The 24,485-nt window shown below is 36.3% G+C and overlaps 1 protein-coding gene across 3 annotated transcripts; it reads left to right on the forward strand.

The window, feature by feature from the left end:
* The first annotated feature begins 542 nt into the window (after positions 1-542).
* RpS11 (ribosomal protein S11) lies at positions 543-2,646 on the forward strand. Of its 3 annotated transcripts, XM_073969071.1 has the most exons (5): positions 653-679; positions 1,100-1,222; positions 1,482-1,610; positions 1,887-2,092; positions 2,425-2,646. In XM_073969071.1, the coding sequence occupies exons 1-5, from the start codon at positions 668-670 to the stop codon at positions 2,546-2,548; spliced, it is 594 nt and encodes a 197-aa protein (XP_073825172.1). In that variant the 5' UTR covers positions 653-667; the 3' UTR covers positions 2,549-2,646. The 3 variants fall into 3 exon arrangements, with proteins under 3 accessions (XP_073825170.1, XP_073825171.1, XP_073825172.1); XM_073969069.1 differs by lacking the exon at positions 1,100-1,222 and having other exon boundaries at positions 543-679; XM_073969070.1 differs by lacking the exon at positions 1,482-1,610 and having other exon boundaries at positions 612-679.
* The last annotated feature ends 21,839 nt before the right edge of the window (positions 2,647-24,485 follow it).

Consider the following 24,485-nt stretch of genomic DNA (forward strand, 5'->3'; position numbering starts at 1 on the left):
AAATTTTGACCATTGGACCCATATCCATGCTTCTCGCGTACGTCCCGCCACTCCCCCGAAGAAGTACGTATGACGGATATCAGATTCAAAATTTTATTCACTTTTAATCTTCCCAAAACAAATACAAATGATTTGAATCATACAAAAAAAAATTATATTTTACAAAATATTGAAGATTTTTGCATCGGATTTAGTTCATCTTTGACCATTAAATTTTAAGGCGTGTTATGTATTTTCATATTTTTTCAATTTTTTTGTTGTATAACGTGTCAAAACTTTTTATATTCTTATATTTGAGACAATGAACTATAAATAATTGCAAAAAAAAAATACTTAATTTTACTTTCAAAAAAATATTTTAAATAACAATTCCTATAACGTGAAATTTTGTTGCAAATGTATTGGCCACCACTGTATGTTATATATAAATTTTGTAGATTAGTGATTGTTTATTATATATAAATTTTGTAGATTACTGATTAAAAAACCATTTATTTATTATAATAAACTAACAAGTTTTTAATTTATATTTATTTGACAGCGCCATCTATCGTTCAATAGTAATCTATCGACACATTAAATTAACTGCAACCAACTTCACTTCGTGCTGTCAAATTTGCCGTCTCAACTTCCTTTGCTCGCGTGCGTTCTTTCCTTTTACATCAATATGGCTGATCAGGTAAGACGCGAAGATAACCTACGTTTTTTATGTTTTAAACAATTAAATTGTGGAAAAAATGTGGAAAATATAATGAAAATGTAAAGATTAATTAATGAGCTTTAAAAAAAGCCACGATTTGTGCCGGAAAACCTACAAAAACATGAAAAAATTGTGAAAAATAATTTCACTTGTGTGGAAGAAGAACTGCAAAGCAAACCATGCGGATGAAATGTGAAATTGAAAAACAAAAAAACTGAATAAAATGTATGAACTGAAAGAAAATATTAAAAGTGATAGAAAATAAATGGACTTAAAAAAACTTTCTAAAAATAAGTGTTGATTTCTGGACATTGAATACAAACATTTGAGTTAACCTTACTTTTGTACAAAAAAGCTAGTTATTAATTTTTTTCTTGTTTGTTGTCGTTGTTGGTATAGCAAACGGAACGTGCTTACCGTAAACAGTTTTCGGTTCCAGTGATCCGTCGTAAACCGAATAACTTTAAGAAGAAGCCACGATTCTTTCGTAGCATTGGTCTGGGGTACCGTACTCCAGCTGAGGTGAGATTCCTGAGCAAAACATACTAATCATTTGTTTCTGTTTGTTCTCTTTGCACGTACGTTATTTCCCAAACTTTCATCCAATCCTGCTCATTGCATACAAAAAACACTTGCAATAAACACCACACCCCAAAACACAATGAATGGTCTGCTGTTATAAAATTATTTGTGAATGCAATATTTGAAAAACACCTGTGTCCTCCTGTCCCCTCCCTATAAATAACAACATGGTTTCCAACATATAACTTGGAATGTGTAGCAAACCGAGAAAGCCTTCCAAAAACAAGACGGTATTAACCTAAACAGAAAGGTTAAACCCGGCATTGTCAAGAAGAAGGTATTGCGCCGTTACCGTGATATCGGTTTGGGTTTCAAAACTCCCCGTGAGGTAAGCACATTGTGAACGTTTGTTTTTAATTATGTTTCAATCATTTGTACACAACATCATTCCTTGCATATCTATTTGAGAATTTAAGTTAATATTTGAATGTGTTGGATTAAATGATAATAAAATAAGATTTTTGTTTTTCCATCAAGAGCATTAAAGACAATACCCCGATAATTGTTTATTGATAGGTTAATCCAAAATTATAAATGCTTTTGATTGAAATTCGATACATTTTATTAAAAGAAAATTTAACCGTTTTTCTTGCGTTTTCTCTAGGCAATTGATGGCAACTACATTGACAAGAAATGTCCCTTCACTGGCAATGTAAGAATTCGTGGTCGCATCTTAACCGGTGTTGTACGTAAAACCAAGATGCAACGTACCATTGTCATCCGTCGTGATTACTTGCACTTTGTGCGCAAATACAGCCGTTTTGAAAAACGTCACAGAAACATGAGCGTCCATTGCTCCCCCGCCTTCAGGTTAGTATCTATAACTTGATTTTCTATAATAAATAGTTTATTTTTACAATGATGATAAAATCATGACGGTCTTCATAAACATAATTGCTGAAAAGACTTGATAATTTAACCTAAATCAACTGACAACAATTTGTCCGTTCCAGAACTGCAAGAATCTACTAATTTTTACTATTTCTCTCGATAACATAAAGGAAAATTTGTTATCGTTGTAAAAAATTGTAGATTCTTGCAGGTTCTGGAACAGGCATAATATTGGAACATAAATTCTTGCTTTATGAAATTAATACTTAGCTTTACTTAATTTATTGATTACTTTATTTTTTCCATTACAGAGATGTTGAGATCGGCGATATTGCTACCATTGGTGAATGCCGTCCCTTGTCCAAGACTGTTCGTTTCAACGTATTGAAGGTCTCCAAGGGTCATGGTGCCAAGAAGAATTTCAAGAAGTTCTAAATTTCTCCAAAGTAGTTTCAAATAATTTAGTTTGATGTTCAAACTAAGCTTTGCTTTTACACAAGGATATAAATAAAACAAAATAATCGTAAACCCAACATCTGCACGATTTGTTTATTATTTTCTACGCGGGATGCACATGGAACTAGGAGGAAAAGGTAATTATCGAATACAATTTATATGCATACTTATCTATATATTTATTTATAACTTGTCTGATGATAAAATCATGACGGTCTTCATAAACATAATTGCTGAAAAGACTTGATAACTAAATCTTAATCTACTGATCATATATCTTCACTTTATTTTACATTATATATTCCATATTATTCGACTCTAATGTATATTTTCTCTCTATTTCAGGTGAATTTTCCTTGTTCCCGGATAGGTTTATGCACACAAAATGGGGATATAATTAGAATTAGGAATAGACTTATATTTAGTCTGGAACACATATTATATGCACTGATTGCAAACAAAGTTGAAATTGAAAAGTGTTTTAAGTAACGAATGTTTTCGTTATTGGAATTAAAAATATTGTATTTGAAAGTACAATTGCAGTCGAACTTCTCTATGATGTAGTAGTTGGAGACCGACATTTTAAAGCAATGAAATGAAACTATGCATAGTAGTCATTGGAAATTTAAAGTAATTCGAATCAATTTTAAGAGAGTTGATAAATGTTTCGTTATAGAGAAATATTCGTTATATGGAAGTTCGCTATATGGAGGTGAAAATGGGTGTGAATCTTTTTTTTTTCAATTTTTATTCATTATAGAGAAAAATTTGTTATAGGGATGTTCGTTATAGAGAAGATCGACCGTAATTAAATTAATTATAGATTAGGAGATACAAATCACAACAGAAGACTTAAAATTATTCGAAGGCCGTCAGACTTAAAATTATTCGAAGGGCGTCATACCCTTTTGCAGAATGGGATTCGCTCTTTGATATAAAGATAAGTCTCCTTGTCCCTACTTGGATGCTCATGGGAAATAGTCACTATGCAATGTCTACGTTACATTAATGTATGTCTTTTAGAATGTTAGGACTAATATATTTTTAGGTACATATGTAGCTGGGGTGACTACCATTTCGGTTCATCGTTTATGACAATCCTGATGCATTTTTGGAATAAGCAAAGCGTGTATTTTATATATCAAAGGTATGCAGCCGACAATTGGACCCAGGACAACAAACAAAATGTTGGATTTTTCTTTTAAGGTAATTATGCTTTAAAACTTAAAAGTTTTGTTTTCTTTATGATGATAAAATCATGACGGTCTTCATAAACACAATTGCTGAAAAGACTTGATAACTAAACCTTAATCTACTGACAACATTAGTTAAAATTTGTCTTTCCATTTTCTTAACTATATTCCTTTACTAATAACAAAATTTTTCACTTTCTTGTTTTGCAGGATTTTTGGATCCGGAAATTTGTATATACCCTCCAAAAACTCTTAACTGGCGAATTTAGGGAGGTGATAAAAGAAGCGATTTCAGGCCTTCATTTGCTCCCAAACATATTTTTAAATAAGAATAAATAACAAAAATATTTCAGTTCTATATTTGTGTACATCTTTATTTAAGCTTCGCGAAGAATATTTTATTTTTCTTCTTTCTTTGGTGGATTCTTACGCACAAAAACTTTCGGCAGCAAATGAAGACTAATTGTACGTTTACATATAACTGGATTTAATAAATACGCAGAGAAGATTAACCTGCCAAGAAGCTCTAATTTAAACATGGCGTAAGGCTTGAATTCGCCTTCTTAATAACCTTACTAAATGAACCTTTCTGTAACAGAAATTATGAAGAATGAATAAAAAAAAACCTTTCTGTAACAAAAATGATGAATGAATAAAATAAATTAAAAGTACTGCACGCTTTTTATTGGGGTGAAAACAAAGGCAGGCATGATCCAAATGAAACTAACGCTTATTTGTGGTAGACAGCGCTAAATTAATCAGGGCAATCATGAATATTTCCCTCGGAATTTTAAAATTAATATTTTAAAAAGTTGAAAGCTACTAGAATCACTTAATTATGAAATAATCTGGGGAATCGACAAAATTATTCAATGTTTACACATAAATGAGGAAATAAAAAATTGTGACTTTGGGAAAAGGGAACAAATTCCGCACTGAATTTTTATTCATGATTGCCCTGGATGTTCCTCAAAGATTCCGTAGACATCAATTATTATATGGTAAAAACCAAAATTCCTTTGCAATTCCATTTCAAAAAAAAAAATTAAAAAAGAAAATTGTTTGCGAGCACATCTACAATTGTAGACGATTTTCCTATAGATGTTAAGGAAAAAATTCTGGTTTCAAATCTGTTCGCGTTCACAAAATTGGCTGATGCGCGCAAAAGTTATAGCGGTTTTTATTCTCATACACAGCCTTATTCTAAGGGGTCGATTATGGATAGCAACCCAACTCCAGCTGCGTTGCCCACAGCAAATTTAGTAAACTAATTTTCTATTTCCGCATTAGATTTATACTTTTTAACAATGAAATTAATAACTGAAGGTTCAAAAAACTGATATTGATTGAGTTTAACACATATTTATTTATTTATTTCATATAATGCAATTTTAAGCCCAATGGCCGATTACAATTAAATTGCAGATTGAACTACTCCATGATGATAATTATAAAAATCTTAATATCTTAAAAATAAGTTATAATTATGATTTAATCTTTGAATATGACGTACATTGAATGTTTGACAAATTTCCGTCTTTACTTATGGGCCGATTCCGTACAGCGAGGCGAGTCGTGTCGCGTTGCTAGTTGCAATTTTTCCATTACGTATGGCAAAAGTCGCACGACGACTTCAAATTTTGTCGCCGTAATGTTCATTTTCCGGCGACAACAAATTAGCTGTCGCGTTCATTTTTACTAACGAATAAAAATAAAATAAAAAAAAAAAATAAAAATAACTTGTTATCGACGATTATTTTCTATCGCTGTACGTAGTGCATTTTTTAAATTTTGTCACAGAGACGATAGACAACGCGACATGACTCGCCTCGCTGTACGGAATCGGCCCATTATTTCAATTGCATGGTTTTCTCTTCTGGCAACGAAACTACAGTTGAATTGCTATCCATAGTCGACCCCTAAATATTCGCCAATGAAAAATTTCACTAGTGAAAAATTTTTCGCTTTCACTTACTCGCCTTATTTAAATGGAATAAGGAAAAACAACAAATGCGAATTTTCGTAAATGGAAATGAAATGCTGCCATATGTATTTTAATTTAAGTTATATTGTGTGTTGCCCCATTGTAATTGAATCTTATAATACTTTGCATAACTTTATTTAATGTTTATTTTCAAAAAAAAAACATGTTTTTTATTATTTTAAAACCTTTCTACCAATAGAAATGTGAAATAACAGCAATTCATTGTAAAATGTTTGTAATTAAAACAAAATAAACGTATGTTTTAATATGTGGCAACATACAATACGGCATGTGAAATAGCTGTTTATTGTTCTAACGTATACGCTTTGTTGCAATTGTTTATTTTGGTGCAATAAGAAAATGTAATAAATTTGTTTGAAAAGAGTAAATAAACCAGCATTTAGATACTTGTTGGAAACCTTAACTTCGAACATTCAAGGTCAACAAAAATGATTTGCTATATCCCATTAAGCTAAGTGCGGTGTTGCTCTTTTTGCTGAAGGAGGTTACCAAAAATGCGTTGGAAGGGATTCAGACGTTTCAATAGGTCAATCTAGTTTAAGCAAAGCATTGACCGAAGTTATAAATATTTTCGAATAACTTACTTTTATATCACTAAATTTATTAAAATATATAAAAAATATTTCATTACACTTTACTTCTCTAAAATTTTCCTATTTTCTATATTTTAACTCATCCAATTAATTGATATATTGATCAACTCGCTTTCAAATTATTGGCGAAAATCTTCTCACAAATTGTGAAATTTCCGCTTTCGATAATCGTTTGAAATAAACAGCCTTATCATGAACGGCAATTCCCCGTGAATTTTTTTCCCATTCGCCCTTCGGCTTATCATGGAGAAGGTCGGAAGGGAAAAAATCCGCCAAGTGTGAAAAATAGCTATCACAATCGAAAGGGAGAGCGAAAAATGTTTGTGAAAAAATTCGCAAATAAATTGATGGGGAATTGGACAAAAATATTAATAAAAACATCATATTTTGCAATATTTAAAACAAAAATGACTTTAAACGCGCTTCTTAAATACAATGGTACTATTTTAATGCATTTATTATTTATAAAATAGCTATTTTTCTACGAAACTCAATCAGCCCAATCATGAATGAAAATTCCGTGCGGAATTTCTCTCTTTTCCCTTCTTTTCTATCACAGACAAAAAATCCGCACGGAAAAAAATTCCGATGGAGAAAAAGTAGGTATCATGAACACTCTCAAACATGTCTTTTCCTCCAAAAAAATCTCCCTTGCAAAACTGAAGGGAGATTACAAAAAAGTTGGTATTTCCCAACAATACTGTACAAAACATGCAAAATAAACAGGTTTTTTGGGATTTTATACTAAAATCTTCAATTCGCGGTTGGAAATTTATTAAAAAATGAACATATTTCACAAAATAACATTAGTTTGCAAACTCGCTCACTCTCAACTTTTTGTACCGATCAACGAAGGGATGGCAGAATTTTGCATATACAAAACACAGCTTCGCTATTGTTGAAAAACACTGGATAAATGCATATTTTCAATTATTTTTATTTCAATATTCATATTTTTTTCAATTTTTGCCACCTTTTTATTAAAAACACTTGTTTTTGATACACTCATGATAGTGGCAGTTCCATAGCACAATACACTGTTTCCTTGGAATTTTCCAATCTTATTTGATGATTTTCATACCAAGTAACATCTTCTGAATATCTTTGATCTGTAAAAGTTTAATTTATTTGATTACATTTGTTTATTTTGTCTAAAAACTCAAAAATTTAACATTTGCTCTTTGTTTTCACAACAATTAGGGCACACAAGGTATGAAAACGACCGTTCAGTGCTGCCAAATTCAATGATTATTTTTCCTCAATTATTTATGATAGGAGGAATGTTCTCTCGAGAAAAAAACCATTCCGCGAGAACTGCATTCCGCAAGAATATTCATGATTGGGCTGAATTTTTATTTCCAAATGAATAGGCTCGAATGCAAAGTAAACAAAAAATTCACACACACACTCGTTTATTACATGAAAGCACCACCACAGATTTACAGTGTAGAGTTGCCAAATTTGTTGTTATCGCTTAATTTTTTTATGGGAAAGCAAAAAAAGTGTATGTCCCACGTACATACCCAAACAACCCACAGAAAACTACAGCATGGCAACACTAAAAGTTATCTAAGGTTTTATCTTTTTTGTTTATCTCGTTTTCGCATTTTTCCATCTCCCCCATGGACCGCGATAAGGCGAACAAGTGAAAGGGAAAATTGTTTCACTTGCGAAATTTTTCACTAGTGAAAATCCATGATAAGGCTGAAAGTGAAAGACGGAAAAATTCGCTGTGGAATGTTGTCCAGAATAAGGCGAAAGGGAAAAGCGAAAAAATTCACGGGGACTTTTCGTTCAGAATAAGGCCGAAGGTGAATGCAAATCGATGGGTTCAATCCAGTTTCGTTGGCTGTGGACATCAACAGGTCCAAAAAATAAAGAAAATTCTACCGCCGAACGATCCGTGTCACCATTAAGTCCTTGGAATTTCAAAAGGTTCTAAGACATTTGATGTGAAGAAACAGCTTAGCGATAGGGCAAGGCAGACGTTAATTTTTTCGAAAGGAAGGGGTTTAATTTTGATGGTTATGATGTTCACACATCTTTTCCTCATAGTATAAGTACCGAAAAAATATTTCTGATCCGTTATTACACAAAAAAGAGCGCATCTGTTTCTGTGCCTTCCATGTCATGCGATATCTTTTAAATCAAAGCCCTTGATGTTGACATGAAGCGTTCGGCGGTGGGATTTTCTATATTTTTTGGACATGTAGATGTTCACAGCCAACGAAACTGGGTGGAACCCATCGATTTGCATTCACTTTCCTGAGATAAAATATCAATTTTTGGATTGGAAAGGTAGAAATTTGAGTTACCTTTACCATATTTCCTCTGTTTCGGACTCATAAACCTATCAAATGTGACTTTTTTGTAATTTTATTGTAGTATAGAAAATTTTGAACATAATTCAGTATAAAATTTTGTCTTTATAAATTGTTTCTACCGATTTCTTAATAAAAATATTTTTTGGAGCTCTAAGCATCGATTTTCATCAAATTTCAAGACCCTAATACAAATTTTTGCACAATATTCGATAGCAATTAACACATGGCATGTATTTATAATTATAAATAGTTTTTTGTTAAAGTTTACCACATCTAACAAAGGATTTGTGTAACTTTTTAGGGTGGTTCTATCCTGGTGAACCATTAAAACATACTAATATTTTAACATTTTTTAATAAAGCGAGTAAAAAGTACCGTTATAACGCACATGTGACACATGTTAGGTATTGAAAATATCGGCTACTAAATACTCTACATGTCCACAAAATTATAATTTACTATTCCTCTCCTTTCGTCAGATATAACGGTATTTGTAGACAAATATTGGCTGGTTCTATTCAGATGAACCGGAGTGTATTTAGAAGTAGGAAAACAGCAAACCAAAAATGAGAAACCAATAACCTTTCGTGGCAAAACAATGTTAAATAAAAGGGAAACAAAATAAAGGCCTACGTACATAAGCTGCCTCGCCTGGTTGCCTTGCTTCCTTCTGATAAAAGAATAAAAAAGAAAAGGGCAACGCAGTTCGAAATTTGCTCGGCCTCCTTTAATCTTTTATTTTTATTATGTCAAAAATGATGTAGGAAAGCAAGGCAACCAGACAAAGCAGCTCATGTACCCAGGCCTTAACAAATTCACTTTTCAACTCAAGCTTGTCTATTCATTACAGTATGGGGAGGACAAGGGGACAGTGACTTTCCCATTCACACCGCTCTCCTCTCCTGGGGTATTATGATGGCGTCTCCTCGTCGGTTGATGAAGATACTGTAGGACTGCCCATCTGGTCAAAATACCACCGTTTTGTATCAGCTGTGTGGACGAAGAACTCCCAGAGCTTTCTGGACCAATGGTTCCAACTCCCGTCTGGTCCGACTGAGTAGTAAGACTTGGCACTGTTTACATACACGATGCCGCGGACGGGGAGGTGGTGAAAAGTGACATCGCGGACGTGGAGGACCTGGAGCTTAACAGGAGAAAGGTTTTACGCGTGGTGACCAGTCATTGCTAGCCTCACGGGCTGGAAGCGTGGATGGTTGGGACGTCAGCTCCCCCCATTTTGCCGGAGGACACTGCGCCCTCCGCTGGGACCATTGGTGTATTTACGTGTCCGACCTCAGCCTCCTAGTTCGTTGGAGTGTTTGAACCGGTTCTTCTCGGGATTGTCATACCGTCTTCGTCGCTAGATATCTCTATTACCGACGAGATAGGTGACATTATCGGACAGTAAGGTTTCCATGTATCCGTGCTCACCATCTGGTGTCGGGTGATCTTTACCTCCGTTAGTCGCTCTATCACCACATAACACGGGGAAGCAGGGTTCGCAATGGGGTTACTCTTTGGAGTTTGACTTTCTGGTCTTGTGTCTCCAATTGGCGTAAAGCGCTCTTTGTAGAATGCTTTGATTTTTCCGTCATCTTCACCTACTTACTCCTCGCCAACAATCAAGAAAATATAGCATTACCGTATAACTGTATTGAGAGGGGGATAGAGGGTTAGGATTTTTGGGAATCGAAATAGGGCTTGATTTCGCTGAGGTGTGCACTCCGATATGCCTCGGTGTTAATTTCGCAGCAAAGTTCTCCCCGGCTTTAGACAGCGGATGTTGCTTTACCATCACTTGATCCCCGATTTGTGGCTTCCATGCCGTCGTTGGTCCTCACCAGCCCTACCCAGATGGTGTCGTACGATCTTAAAGATTTCTTGCAGCTCATTCGCCTTGGACACCGGGTCGCACCAGTTCCCAATACAACTTCGTCGAAAAGTGCTTTCGGTAGCCGTGGCTCTCGCCCTTGGACCAAATACGCTCGGCGGCATCCCGTTGATTCCGAAGTGATAATATTTACCGCAAGACTTATATCCCCATTCATCCCATCTGTGCAAGCTGGACCATCCTCTTAATAGTCCTATTAGCTCGTTCCGTCGCGTTTTCTTGCTGGGTGTAAGGAGTTTTGAATTGATGCCGCACGCCAATACTCTCTAAAAATTTCCTCACAATATTGCTTGTAAACTGGCTACCATTATCAGTAACGAAGACCTTAGGAGTGCAAAATCGAGTTAGAATCCGTTCCCTAAACAATTTATCACCCCTTCAGCCGTGGCCTTGCGTAGGAGTACCAACTCTGTCCACATGGAAAACCTATCGAAAAACAGTAGGAGCACGGTATTCCCGTGCTTGGTTCGTGGTAATGGGACTACAAAATCGGCACAGACTGACGCCCTCAAGCGGGAGTCATTTGACTTCTGATTTCTCGGGGAGTAGCGAAGTTTAAACGGCCGGTAATCCGTCAACACGATTCTGTCTTGTGCAGCTTTTCCTTTAAAAATAGCTGTATTCTTCGTTGGCCCACAGGAGCATAATAACTCAATATGACATTTCTCGTGCGCCGGGGATATTCGCTCCTTCCGGAATAGCTTCCGCATCGAGATGCCCTGGTCCGCATGTGGTGGTTCAACTCATCCTTGTTCCTTGGTCCATCATCTGTTATCGATGGCGCGAACTCTTCACTTATAAAACATCGAGTGGCTCCGGTATTAACCGTAGCATCTACCTGTTACTAGACGGGTGGAGTCCAGACGGAGGGACGTACTTACTGTAGGGATGGTGTCTCCTCGGGACTCGTAACCTCTACCTGCATACGAGTCCGTTCCTCGTTTCCCGGTCGACAGCGGCAGCACTGGTTCGATCTTACGTTTCTACGCCACACTCACAACAGAATAGGACATGTTCTTGTTGGCAATTACGTACAAAATGACCGTCCTGTGCCTATTTGGGTTTTCCTTGTTGTGCATTTTTTGCGTAATACAAACTTTCTCTGACAAATCTTCCCAGTGGGAAAATGGAAGCAATGGTAAAATGCATTATTTTCTTGAGTCCAGAAGAAATGAATATGTAGTCTACGGATTGTCTGTGTACTGATTCCATTACCATTGGGGGGCATGTACCGTGTTAACAATAATGTATTCTGGAATCAAAAACTATAGTGTTTCTGCATTACATACCTTCTCGTTTACCATTGCTTCCATTTTCCCACTGGGATGTTCTTTCTGTCTACTCAATTGTTCCCATTGACGTTTGGTATTTGTCGGGTATAGCTCAATACCTTCTGCTTTATCACTGGTGATTTGCTCGGTGAACTTGGCCTGGAGGATAGTTCGTGTTTTCCCTGGAGGATGAGGTTAGCTAAATGTTTCGGTTAATGTTCCTCGCCGAGAAATTGAGCAAATCTTTTCCTTAGTTCTTCAACCGCGCCGCTCCTATCGTGATTATATTCGGTCAAATACGTCATCAGCTCCTCCTTACGCAAGCTATATTCCCACGAAACACGTAAAGTACCCTCCATACTCGGTTAACAAGTCAATTTGAATTGTAAACTACATATATTTTAAAGGTTTGTTTCACCTCTCAGGTCCTTGCTCGGGCGCCTTCTTTGCTCTTCCATAAAATTCTCGGAGTGGTTCACTTTGCGATAGTTTTCTCTTGATCGATCCAGTGCAGGAAACAAAAAACTGTTATTGGATTCATGTTTTTCATTTTTCCGTTTCACGGCTTTGTTTTAATTACAACAGTTTAACCAGTGCCGCCGATTTCAATTTCGATCTGGAATGAACTGTGAACACAAACTTCTCTGTAGAAGTTTTTTTAGTCAACCACAGCCCGAAAACCAATTGAAATCTCCTCAATTATATTATTTATGCCTCCGCCACGCTTCGTCGACATAAAGATAACGATTATTTTGTGAATGGGCTAATGCCAGTTTTCAAAGAAGGCTCCTTTCCGGAACGATCGCCTGTAATAATAATATTAGTTCTCACCTTAAGTTTTTTTGTTGGCTCCTGACTGTAGCTGTGTTCCTCATTCGAACCTATAACGGTTAGCTGGCGTACGCGTATTTTACTATTGTAACAATAATAAGAATATTATTTACCTTAGGTTGTTTTTGTGTGTCTCCTGAGTGCGGGTGTGCTCCTCTTCAAAGTCAAAAGTCAGATTTTGTGACATTGTGCTCTGAAAAGAAAAAAATAACTTTTGAAAATTAGAATTTGTAAGGCTTTTAAACATTTGAGCTATGTTCCTATACCTTTTTAATGATAAAAGTGGAAAAAGAGCAAACTGCCAAAATTGCTTTCCCATTACTAATTTTATGGAAAAGTAAAGGAAGGAAAAATGGTAGATCTGTTAACAATGTCAACAAGAAACAAAAACAAAAATCAATTTCCTTTTTTATTTCACTGTTTTTAGGTTTGTTTTATTTTCTTTGTTATTGTTAATATTGTTCATCATTGCTAAATACATATACGCCAAACGAAAGTCGAAAAATCAATTTTACCATTTTTTTATCCGAAGAAATTTTTCTGGTAGAAAAGAAAGACATTTTGCTCTCTATCTCCCTGTTTCTCTTTCTTAAAAATTGCTTCCACTTTGACAACTTTTTGCGGTTAAGAACGCTGCAGTTTCAAAATAGTAAGAAATGGTAACCTCAGGTCCTTTTCTCTTGATCGATCCAGTGCAGGAAACAAAAAGCTGTTATTGGATTCATGTTTTTCATTTTTCCGCTTCACGGCTTTGTTTTAATTTCAACAGTTTATCCAGTGCCGCCGATTTCAATTTCGATCTGGAATGAACTGTGAACACAAACTTCTCTGTAGAAGTTTTTTTAGTCAACCACAGCCCGAAAACCAATTGAAATCTCCTCAATTATATTATTTATGCCTCCGCCACGCTTCGTCGACATAAAGATAACGATTATTTTGTGAATGGGCTAATGCCAGTTTTCAAAGAAGACTCCTTTCCGGAACGATCGCCTGTAATAATAATATTAGTTCTCACCTTAAGTTTTTTTTGTTGGCTCCTGACTGTAGCTGTGTTCCTCATTCGAACCTATAACGGTTAGCTGGCGTACGCGTATTTTACTATTGTAACAATAATAAGAATATTATTTACCTAAGGTTGTTTTTGTGTGTCTCCTGACTGCGGGTGTGCTCCTCTTCAAAGTCAAACGTCAGATTTTGTGACATTGTGCTCTGAAAAGAAAAAAAAAAATAACTTTTGAAAATTAGAATTTGTAAGGCTTTTAAACATTTGAGCTATGTTCCTATACCTTTTTAATGGTAAAAGTGGAAAAAGAGCAAACTGCCAAAATTGCTTTCCCATTACCAGTTTTATGGAAAAGTAAAGGAAGGAAAAATGGTAGATCTGTTAACAATGTCAACAAGAAACAAAAAAAAACAATTTTCTTTTTTATTTCACTGTTTTTAGGTTTGTTTTATTTTCTTTGTTATTGTTAATTTTGTTCATCATTGCTAAATACATATAAGCCAACCGAAAGTCGAAAAATCAATTTTACCATTTTTAATCCGAAGAAATTTTTCTGGTAGAAAAGAAAGCCATTTTGCTCTCTATCTCCCTGTTTCTCTTTCTTAAAAATTGCTTCCACTTTGACAACTTTTTGCGGTTAAGAACGCTGCAGTTTCAAAATAGTAAGAAATGGTAACCTCAGGTCCTTTACTTGCCCACAACTTTGGTGTACCTCTATATTGATACCGTTGTCCTTTGATGTTCTTTTTTCCCCATGGTTTTTGACTATGCACAGTTGTGCACAATAACACCATAGCCTTGGGACATATGGCCTGTTCCCGTACTTTATAAAGTGGTAAAAGTCGTAAAAGTTGTAAAAGTCGTAAACGATTTTCATATAAATTTTGTGTACGGGAACGCAAAATGTGTAAAAGTGGTAAAAATTGTAAAAACTTTTTAGTTCTGGAACAGAGCTATAAATATCTCCTGCTACTGCCCCACTTTTCTTAGACATTGCAACTAGTCGTGCCTCGTGCATGCACTGTACCCACAGATTTCACCATTTGCGCTTAACTCCCTCAGCGTTCAGACAGCTATCCAAATTCAAAAGCTCTTCCATTATTTGTGTCCAGGAGTGAGCCTTCTTAATGCGACACACATATTCGGGGGACTGGACGTTATACAAGCATGGATGTTGTTGAACACAAATAATTAGGTGCTCCACTTCGTGACCAAATAATTACCATTTTATTTGTTCACTATTTTTGTTTTGTTTTTTGCCTTGAACTTTCACAATTTGTGTTCTTCTACACGTTTCATTTACTCCTTGCTACAAGAATCAACATATCAAGCAGGTAAACAGCGTCGAAGAATAGAAAGATAATAGCTGTGTTCCTTTACTTACCTGAGGTTACCATTTTTACCATTTGTTACCATTTTTAACCTGCAAAGCGTTCCTTAACACCGAAAAGTGGCAAAACTGGATGCAATTTTTAAGAGAGTGAGAGTGGAGAGAGAGCGAAAAAGGCTTTCTCTTCTACCACAGGCTACCAGCAAAATTTCTGCAGGTAAAAAATTGCAGAACTGATTTTTCGACTTTTGTTTGACGATTATTTCACAATGAAAAAGAAAATGGACGAAAAACAGAAGAAAAAGTGGAACGCTGACAAAACTAAATTAAAAACTGTGAAATAAAAGACGAAAATTGATTTTTTATGTTTCTTTTTGACATTGCTGCCAGATCTACCATTTTCCGTTCCTTTACTTTTCTGGTAAAAATGTTCATGAGAGAGCAATTTTGACACTTTTCTCTTTTATCACTCTTACCATTAAAAAAGTAAAGGAACAAAGCTAATCATGGTTTAATAAGAAATGTTAGCCAAAGCTTTATGTCAATTTAAATTTTTTCATTCGAGTATGCCTAAAACTTCAAAACAATATAAACAAACTGTGTATGTGTGTGGTGTTTGAATAATATGCCAAACAATTTTAAAAACAATAGAATTGAATGATTTTTAAAATAGTTTTTAGACCATTTGTGTGGAAGAAATTGGTTAGATTTGCATTGAAACAATCAGTTTATCATATTCACAACTCGATTATGTGGAGAAAACTTAACTCTTCATTAATTTTTCGCGTTTTTTTATAAAATGCTCAAAAAATGCATTGTAAACAAACCCACTTGTTGTTTTTATTTTGAAGTTTTAGGAATTCAAGAAAAGCAAGGGTTCTATAGATTGTCTTCATTTAAATCTACCTCTTTACTTATACCATGAAGCTAATCAAAATAAATGACAAAACCAATATACAGCCAACTTCGCTCTATATGTTACGAATAGAAAACAAAACAATTTCAGAACATTTGCAATGACGTACCCTACCCCAAAACTTATTAAATAGTTATTTTCATTCATGGTATCACAATTTGTTTTACAATTGTTCGAAGGCTTACGTCACAAGAACAATTTCTTATTTTTTGAAATCAATACATGAACTCAACTGCCCTGCTGTCGTGTGTAATCCCTAATAATAACAATAAGCATTATTAATACTTACCCTTTATCTAAAATGTATTCTTAATAAGCTTTAACACGATATCAGTATTGCAGAAAGAAAATATTTCCCAACCTTTCAAGACCGATACCTCTAGAACTATGGACTTCCCCCACACACATAAGCTGACTTCCGAAACATCACAGAAATGTGTTGTTTTAGACATTTACAAAGCAACAGGCATTTCAGATGTCAGCCATGTTGTGTACCGGTGCGATCGGGCGGGACGGACATACTTGCAATGACATTTTCACACGATTTGAATTTAGTAAATACGAGTAAGAGAAGGGAGATCATTTTACGACAAGAGATCAGAGCTAAGATTACTTTATCAGATACAAAAAACAATCTATGATGTGCTTTCTGAAAGTAGATCTTACGAAGTTTACCGATGTAGTACCACATTGGTGGCCGAACAGATTCTACAATCGTAGATCGATAGCCTTAGAGCTATGTCGTGTTAGATCACCTTCTAATATGTTTTCCATTATGTTGCTATCACCTGGAACCCAGTAAAGTTTAACGATGTTGGGTATATCATAGAGAGCCTTTCAGCAATCAAGGATAGCTCGAGAGTTTAATAGCAAGAATCTCTGCCTGAAAGACTCTGCAGCTACCATTAGGCTTAAATGAATGTTTGATTAATATGTTTTTGCAGTAGACACCGACACCAGTGTCTTCCTACATTTTAGACTCATCTGTATACAGGGACGTACGCAGGATTTCATTTCGGGGGGGGCCCAACTTGACCAAAAATTATGAAATTAAAAAATGTTGTGTAGCGTTACATAAAGCTATTTTAAAGGGCTTTTAGTAAATTTTATATGAAATGTTGATACAAAGTATATGATTTCAATAGAGATAGTGTACAATATTTTAGATATAATTTTGAAATTTGCAACAGAGTATTATAAATTACGAGTAGTCTTTATATTTCAAAGATTTTCAGTATTTCTTCCTCTTTAAAGTTAAAAAAGTTTTGTCTTATGTTTGCCTTATTAAGTTATCAATTTAACACATTTTTACCACGAGGACTGATTCTGATAAGAAGATCTATCTAAAAACCTATTAATGTTATTTGTATACCATTAATTAATTGAAATAAATAACTCCAAAAAAAGAATAAATCGAATCCGCGAGGGCAGATTTTACAAGAAGTGATAGAGTCCATGCAAGCCAACTAAAAAATTCAGAAAATTACATTTATGGTCTGTTGCAGTACTGCAAGAATCTACTCATTTTTTTTAGCAGTAAAAATGTGTAGATTCTTGCAGGTTTTTGAACAGGCATTTAGAAAAAAAAAAATTACATTTATGGTCTGTTGCAGTACTGCAAGAATCTACTCATTTTTTTTAGCAGTAAAAATGTGTAGATTCTTGCAGGTTTTTGAACAGGCATTTAGAAAAAAGAGAAAACATTTTTATCAGGAGTCGAGCGAAATCAACTACGACTCATAGACTCCGAATTCTACTCGCAGTACTGTTTGAGATTACGAAATCAACATTCTGTCTCGGCAAAATTTTAGCTAAGTCCTGACAAAATAGGTTAAGTCGAAAAACTCCATCAGTAGTGCGATTGTCTAACACATTTTTTGAGTTACCGACAAAAATCGGTAAAATTTCAACGCAAAATTATATATGAAAATTTCAATAAAAATTTACAACAGTCTTACAATCGGTATAACTTTACGACTGCTTTTTATTCGTCGCTAACTTACCGAAAAAATCGGTTATTACCGAAATTATAAGTATTTTAATTTTACCGACAATTGTCGGTAACTCAAAAATTGAGTTAGAGAATCGCTCTACTGGTATACCAATGGTTGTTGTTTCGCCTTATTTCTATCTTAATTGTACGATTAGATGTTTATGAACCCGATGACATTTAAAACTTTCCAAGGACTATGACTTCTGTCGGCACAGCGGAGGCAAACTTATGAAAATTCATAACTTTTGTTTTCTCGAAAACAATTTAAAAATATCAGTTGTCCTATAAATTGTGTAGTCAGGGAGTTTCAGAATTTCGTGGCTTTTTTGGACGTATAAACTTTCCGACAAAAACATCGAAACATTTGGGTATAAAACTTCAAGATTGTGAGCGTTGCGATTAAATGCTTATGCTGAGCTCATAAGTTTGACTTCGATAAGGGCGCAAAAGTTTTGCACTTTTGTGCAGAAGATACCTAAAAGAATTGTCCATTTTGGAAGTGGGCCTAATTTTGGAAGTCATTCCTTTTGATAGTTATATTGTCAAGCGGTTGTTTTAGTTGGTCATGGTAAGATTTAGAGCTTTTGAACCGTTATGTCAGGAATCATGGACTTACCACGAAAAATAGAACATCGCTGTAGCCAAGACCGCAAGCAGTAGCATTGGTCAAAATGTCCAATGGATTCTCGAACAGCCCATAAATTGCACTTACATATGTAGAAATTTTGTGAGGGAGTTATCCGAAGATGTTGTCGCATATAAACCCTCTTGGTACTTGATATACATATGTACGTCTGGAAGTAATTTTAGGATATTCAAAGTTTCGGTGAAATCGGATATTGAAATTTTGTGTGCGAGGTACCTGAAGGAGTAAACCGATATAATCCATATTCGAGTCTAATTTATGTCTCGAAGAAATCGATTTGGACCTTCGAGAGTTATTGTGCGCACCATTTTAGCGAAATATTTTGTAGTCTTATGCGAATAAGGAATGGACCAATATGACTTAAAGTCCGATTGATCCGTTTTCATGCGCTCGAGCCCGTCAGAAGAACGAACTGGGCTAAATCGACGCCAAATTATTTGAAGCGGCTTTTGTCGAAAGATATGATAAGTCAAAGGTGATTATTTCGATGAGATACATTTTTATCTTTAGCATATAGGCCGAAATTACAGCAGATTTTAATACCATTTAACCAATATTTTAGCATTAATATTTACGGTTGTTTTCAGCTAAAACTTTGTTAATGGTATGAAAAAAAATTCTGGTGGGTATGCTACTTATAGCAGATATTAGCACTTTATGATGCACAACAATAAATTTTTCTCCATTAAATAAATAATAAATAATTAAGGTAGTAAAACAATTTTCTAATTGATTTTAGAGATATACTCCGCAGAAAACACTTGATATATCGTACACTTTGTCCAGTAAACAACTCGTAATTTTTTGAATACAGAATGAGTTTAAAGCCTCAAGACCTTTACCCGTACAGTTGTAAACCACTATTTTGAAGACCTTGAGGAAAACTATTTGAATCAAGGGATAGAATTGCTAGAAAAGCGTTGGACTAAGTGTATTGAAATTTCAGGAGATTATATTGCCCCCCCTTGCGTACGTCCCTGTCTGTATATATTACCAGACCGTCCAGAGAAAAGTTAACTTGAGCCCAAACTTTTCTATCTGAAAAATTACGGATAATGAATCAAACATAAAGGAGGTGGGCGTACAATATTTTACTTCGGGCCTGTCGTTTGATTTAAGTCGACTATCAATTATGTTTAGGACATACGCATTTCTTGTCCAAAGCTGTACACCATACCACAGAAGCATAAGTTGGAATCGGTCTAATTACGCTTCTGTACAACCAGTGTGTCATCCTAGGATTGAAACCCCATTTTGAGCCTATGGCCCCCTACAAGTTGATCAACATCAATGGACTTAATTAGCCCTTTCTTGAATGTAGTCTTTCCATTTAAGTTTCCTGTCCAGAATTACTCCCAGGTACTTAGCTGCTGGAGAAATGTTTATCTTCATATCTAGGAAGACGGGTTCTTCGTAAGCTCCTATTTTCGTTTTCCTAGTGAAAAGACATAGTTCTGTTTTTTCCGGGTTAACATTTATACCTCTCGGTCTAGCCCAGTTGTAAGCTATTTTTAGAGCCGTTTCCCTCCTACAGGGTATATTTGGATTCTTTCCCCTAAGAAGTATTATAACATCGTCTGCATGGCAGACGGGTTCAAATCCCTCGTCGGTTAAGATCCTTAGTAGACTATTTGGAGAGGTGATAGTATCCCCCTGCGGCGTCCCCTGGCCAACTTTGTCTCTTTTTGTTACGTCCTGTAGCGCGCAGTTTATCCATCTATTCCTTAGCATATGATTTATCCAGTGTCTCAAGGCCCGGTCTACCTAGAACTCGTCTAAGAAGTGGATTAATGTTTCGTTGCAGACGTTGTTGAAAGTGCCTTCGATGTCGATGCATATTACGAGTGTATACAGCTTCTTCTCGAAAGTTCTCTCTATATGGTATACTACCTCATGTAATGCGGTTTCCACTGATCTATGTTTTACATATGCGTGTTGTTTGAATTTGAGCATATCGTTGGAAATGTTACTCTTTATCATGGTGTCGACCGTCCCTTCCATTGTCTTGAGTAAGAATGAAGTTAAACTTATCGGGCCATAAGCTTTTGGTATTGCGTAATTTGCTTTGTCAGGCTTGGGAATGAATACTACCCTTGCCTCTTGCCAGGCCAATGGAGTATACGCAAAGTTTAAGCAAGAGTTGAAAATCTCGACCAGTCTGGACAAAATGTAGTCCACTTCCCTTTGAAGTAAGGCTGGCAATATCTGGTCTAGTCTAGCTGCTTTGTATGGTCAGAAGCTCATTATTGCTTCTTTAATCACCGAGTTGTCGATTTTTGGTGCTTCTTCTGATGTATAAGCAATTTCCATCGGTGACACTGTGTGTGGCGTAGTACTCGACGGGAAGTGCGTTCTCATCAGAAGGCTTAGAGTTTCCTCTGTTGTTTCCATCTTTCCACCCGTTTCATCAACCATAAGCTCGGGTTGTTAGTGAGTTTTGGATAGGAACTTCTTGATTTTAGAGACGTCATTTACGCTATCTACCTGTTCACAAAAGAGCTTCCAGGAGTTCCATTTGGGGTTTCTTGTTATTTTGTTGTATTCCTTAAATTTAGTTTGATAGTTGTCCCAGACTTCAGATGCTTTTTTACGCTTTGCTCTGTTGTAAAGTCTTCGGATCTCTATGCCCTTGTTACGATTTTCCCCTGTCGTCCAGGTTTTTTCGTAGGCAGACTTCCTCTCTCGAAGTGGACATTCCTATCTATATATCTATTATTGACATTCCTATCTACATATATCTTCCTTGCTTAGGCAAACCTCATCATCTTGCCCTAGTCTATCTTTTACTTGTTTTCCGAATTTAGTCCAATTAGTTTTGGATTTATTTCGGAATGGTCGGAGAAGGAGTGTTCTTTTGAGATGCTTCACTCATGTACCTCGTTTATTAGATTTTCTGAACATATTGTTATGTCTCAATCATAAGTCATCCAGTAAGTGGGCTTCTTGGGAGTCGCTGATGGCTTCGATCCCCACTTCGGAGTTGCTCGGTGGATTATCCTCCTGGCTAGATTGGTGGGCATCTTCTTCTCCTACTCGTGCGCTTCCGACTTTAAAGGTGACTGCATTACAGATGTAGTACGCCTCGCCCTTTGTCTTTGATATACTGGCTAGTGAGAGGTCGTCAATTCCAACCATAAGAAGAGTGTCTCTTCACTTTCAAGGTCTCATTCTGCTTACCAAAGACCTCGAGCATGCGTTCTGTCTCCAATTTGCAGCCATACCCTTTGACGTATACTGTCGCTTTAGTCAGGTGAGGTATTTGGTCCTTCCTAACTAGATTCAATTTGCCGCCTTCCCAAGGAGTTGTCACGCTGTTGAGCGGCCGGATTTGCGTTCGGCCAAGTGGTATACTAGGAGGCCCCCTTAAGCTCGCTGTTGAACGATCCTGACTAACAGAGCATAAAAGATGTTCTCGCAGCATGAAACTGGAACAAGATATCCAGAAATTGGAGATCAAGCCGGCATAAGGAGTGCGATGTCTAAGGTCGAGAGGGGTTTTAGGAGATCAGCAGCAGCTTTACAATAATGTAGATTTATCTGCACAAACCTAAGCTGTTGCTGCTTCCTTCGTATTGGTGCTTTGGGGGGATACCGCGCTCTACTTCTTAGGTAATCCTCTCCAGACTTGCAAACTTGATGACAAGTTCGTCTTTCTTCTGAATGGAGTTATGGATTCTCCTCTTTCCCATCTGAAAACCGACGTTCTGTTTCTCGACTAACTTCAATATTCGTCCCAACTCTATTAAAGCAGGAGGAACTAATACTGATGTCACCATTTCCCATGGTGTCTCAGTGACAGGTTCAAATGCCAGTTTACTGCCTTCCCAGCAACCAATGACAATGGCTGATGCATTGGGATCAGCCTTGTCGATGATTGATAGCCGGCGATGATCTAGAACAAATTCAAATTTTGCGAAAAGTTGAGATTCGCGTTATCCTTTCTCACAGAGGTACAAGGTTTCGAGGAAGATGCAGTTATTAAAGAGATTTTGGTCTCTAAAGTAGTTATTTTCTAACTAACCTTCCTCTTCACCGAAGCATACGATGCAGGCGAATGGATCGGATGTGACACGGTCAAATTCTTTGCGTCAGGTGGATGTTCCTCGGTCGACATCATCCTCTTCACAACAACTGGCTGTGATTTTGGATTGGTCGACTGAGGACCACCACTGCTCCGCCCTGCACCTTTAGATGGTTTCTCTTTGCTCCTTCCCGGAGGATATGGATAACTTTATCCCTATTTTGGCTTCTTCTAAGGCTTTTTGGAAGGCTGTGACTTAGGTTTCTTCGGTCATCACCTCCGTAGGGCTCTCGAAAGATGTTCCTCCTGTTCTTGAAGTGGGAATTTCGCTGACAAGAACCTCTCGAATTTCATCACAAATTTGAGGTTAGGTTTTATCAGCTGAAATTCCCTTACGCTGATAGCGTTTGGATCTTTATCCTTCGGTATGCTTTAATGTCCATTGTTTCTTTGGTTTTGGCATTTTTGTAAGTCTATGGCATCAGTTAATCATCCGTCTTATTGATGGATGGTCGGACACTAAAACCTCGCGTTCAGTGGAACAAGTCTGTTCAGCAACCTTACCAACGGATTTAGGTCAATCCCACGGTAGTTACAACGACAACGGATTGAGGTACATTATCATAACTGGAGGTGGAGACATTGATCACTGTCAGTGTCCATAGTCATGGATATTGAGATTGCTGCACTTGTAGAAGCGAAGTCTGGAGATGCCAATGCATCCAAACCTACATCAGTTTGTTTGGTTTTTTTTAGTGAAAGTTCGGATATCCATGAAATATTGATTTGTGGAAGGTCTCGAGACGACCTCAGCATAGCCTCCTTACTACGGCAAGGACTTGACGACTAAGCCTAATACTAGTTGATGCGCCCAGGTATCAACAAGACTCCGTTCAAATACAGTTGGTACACTACAAACTTTGAAAAACACCGATAGGCACGTGGTCGCTTAACACCCCGGGCTTAGGGGATCTTTATTAGTGTAGGAGATAACTTCCTGGTATATATTTTGATAGTCCCAGAGGTATACTGTGGAATAGTCAGTTTACCTCACTGGCTAGCGACAGTACCTTCTTCTTCTTCAATCGGGCTTGGAACCGGTTTCGGGAGAGTTCAAAATTTGATAAATTTTATTCTTATTCTCAAACGATTGGGGAGTGGCTCACATTGGAGGTTATTCTGAACGAAAATTCCCCGTGAGTTTTGTCTTTTCTCCGTTTCAACTTAAAGCAGAATAACTTACCCCCATTATCTTGCCAAATTTGTTTGAATTTGTTTTCATATAATGCCATAGATGGATTTAAGGAAGTCGGTGAGCTGTAAATTGCTCCTTCGTCCGATTTTCATTTGTTGTAGACAACAACAACAAAAAGTGTTTTGTATAACGTATTAATTATTGACGTTTTAATTGATATACGATTTGTTTACACAATCTTACATGTTTATCGTTTGTCATTCGATTCCAACCCAAACACTTAGTTGGAATATACATACATACAATGCTTCATAGCGATAGAATATGCCAAGTGGGTTGGATAAAAATTTGTGTTGAGGTGTAAAACTTCAATAAGTGGTTAGGCAATAATCACCAAGGTTACGAGACTCATACACCCGTTACACACACACATGCATACACCCTTCGCGGCTAATAAAATCATCTGCAATCAAGTATGGAATATGTTTGTGGTAATTACCCATGTCTGGAATAGAAACGATTCGAAACAAAAAAAATGGCATTACATTTTAATGGTCAGCGAAGTGAAGGGAAAACTGTGAAGTCCCCCAAACTTCTGTGCATGTGTGACACAATGTCAATACAATTAAAGTCGTGAAATGCACTATGTACAATGGATACACTAGAGCGTACACAGTGCTTGAAAAAAAATAATTAAACACAAA

The sequence above is a fragment of the Musca autumnalis genome, unplaced genomic scaffold (assembly GCF_047663935.1).
Source record: "Musca autumnalis isolate F117 unplaced genomic scaffold, ASM4766393v1 scaffold_2, whole genome shotgun sequence".
Taxonomy (NCBI): Eukaryota; Metazoa; Arthropoda; class Insecta; order Diptera; family Muscidae; genus Musca; species Musca autumnalis.

What these genes read in the sequence shown, in the direction of transcription:
- RpS11 (XM_073969071.1), top strand. An exon ending in GTTTCAAAACTCCCCGTGAG is followed by an intron (nt 1,611 to 1,886) that starts GTAAGCACATTG and finishes CGTTTTCTCTAG; the next exon opens with GCAATTGATGGCAACTACAT. An exon ending in CATTGCTCCCCCGCCTTCAG is followed by an intron (nt 2,093 to 2,424) that starts GTTAGTATCTAT and finishes TTTCCATTACAG; the next exon opens with AGATGTTGAGATCGGCGATA.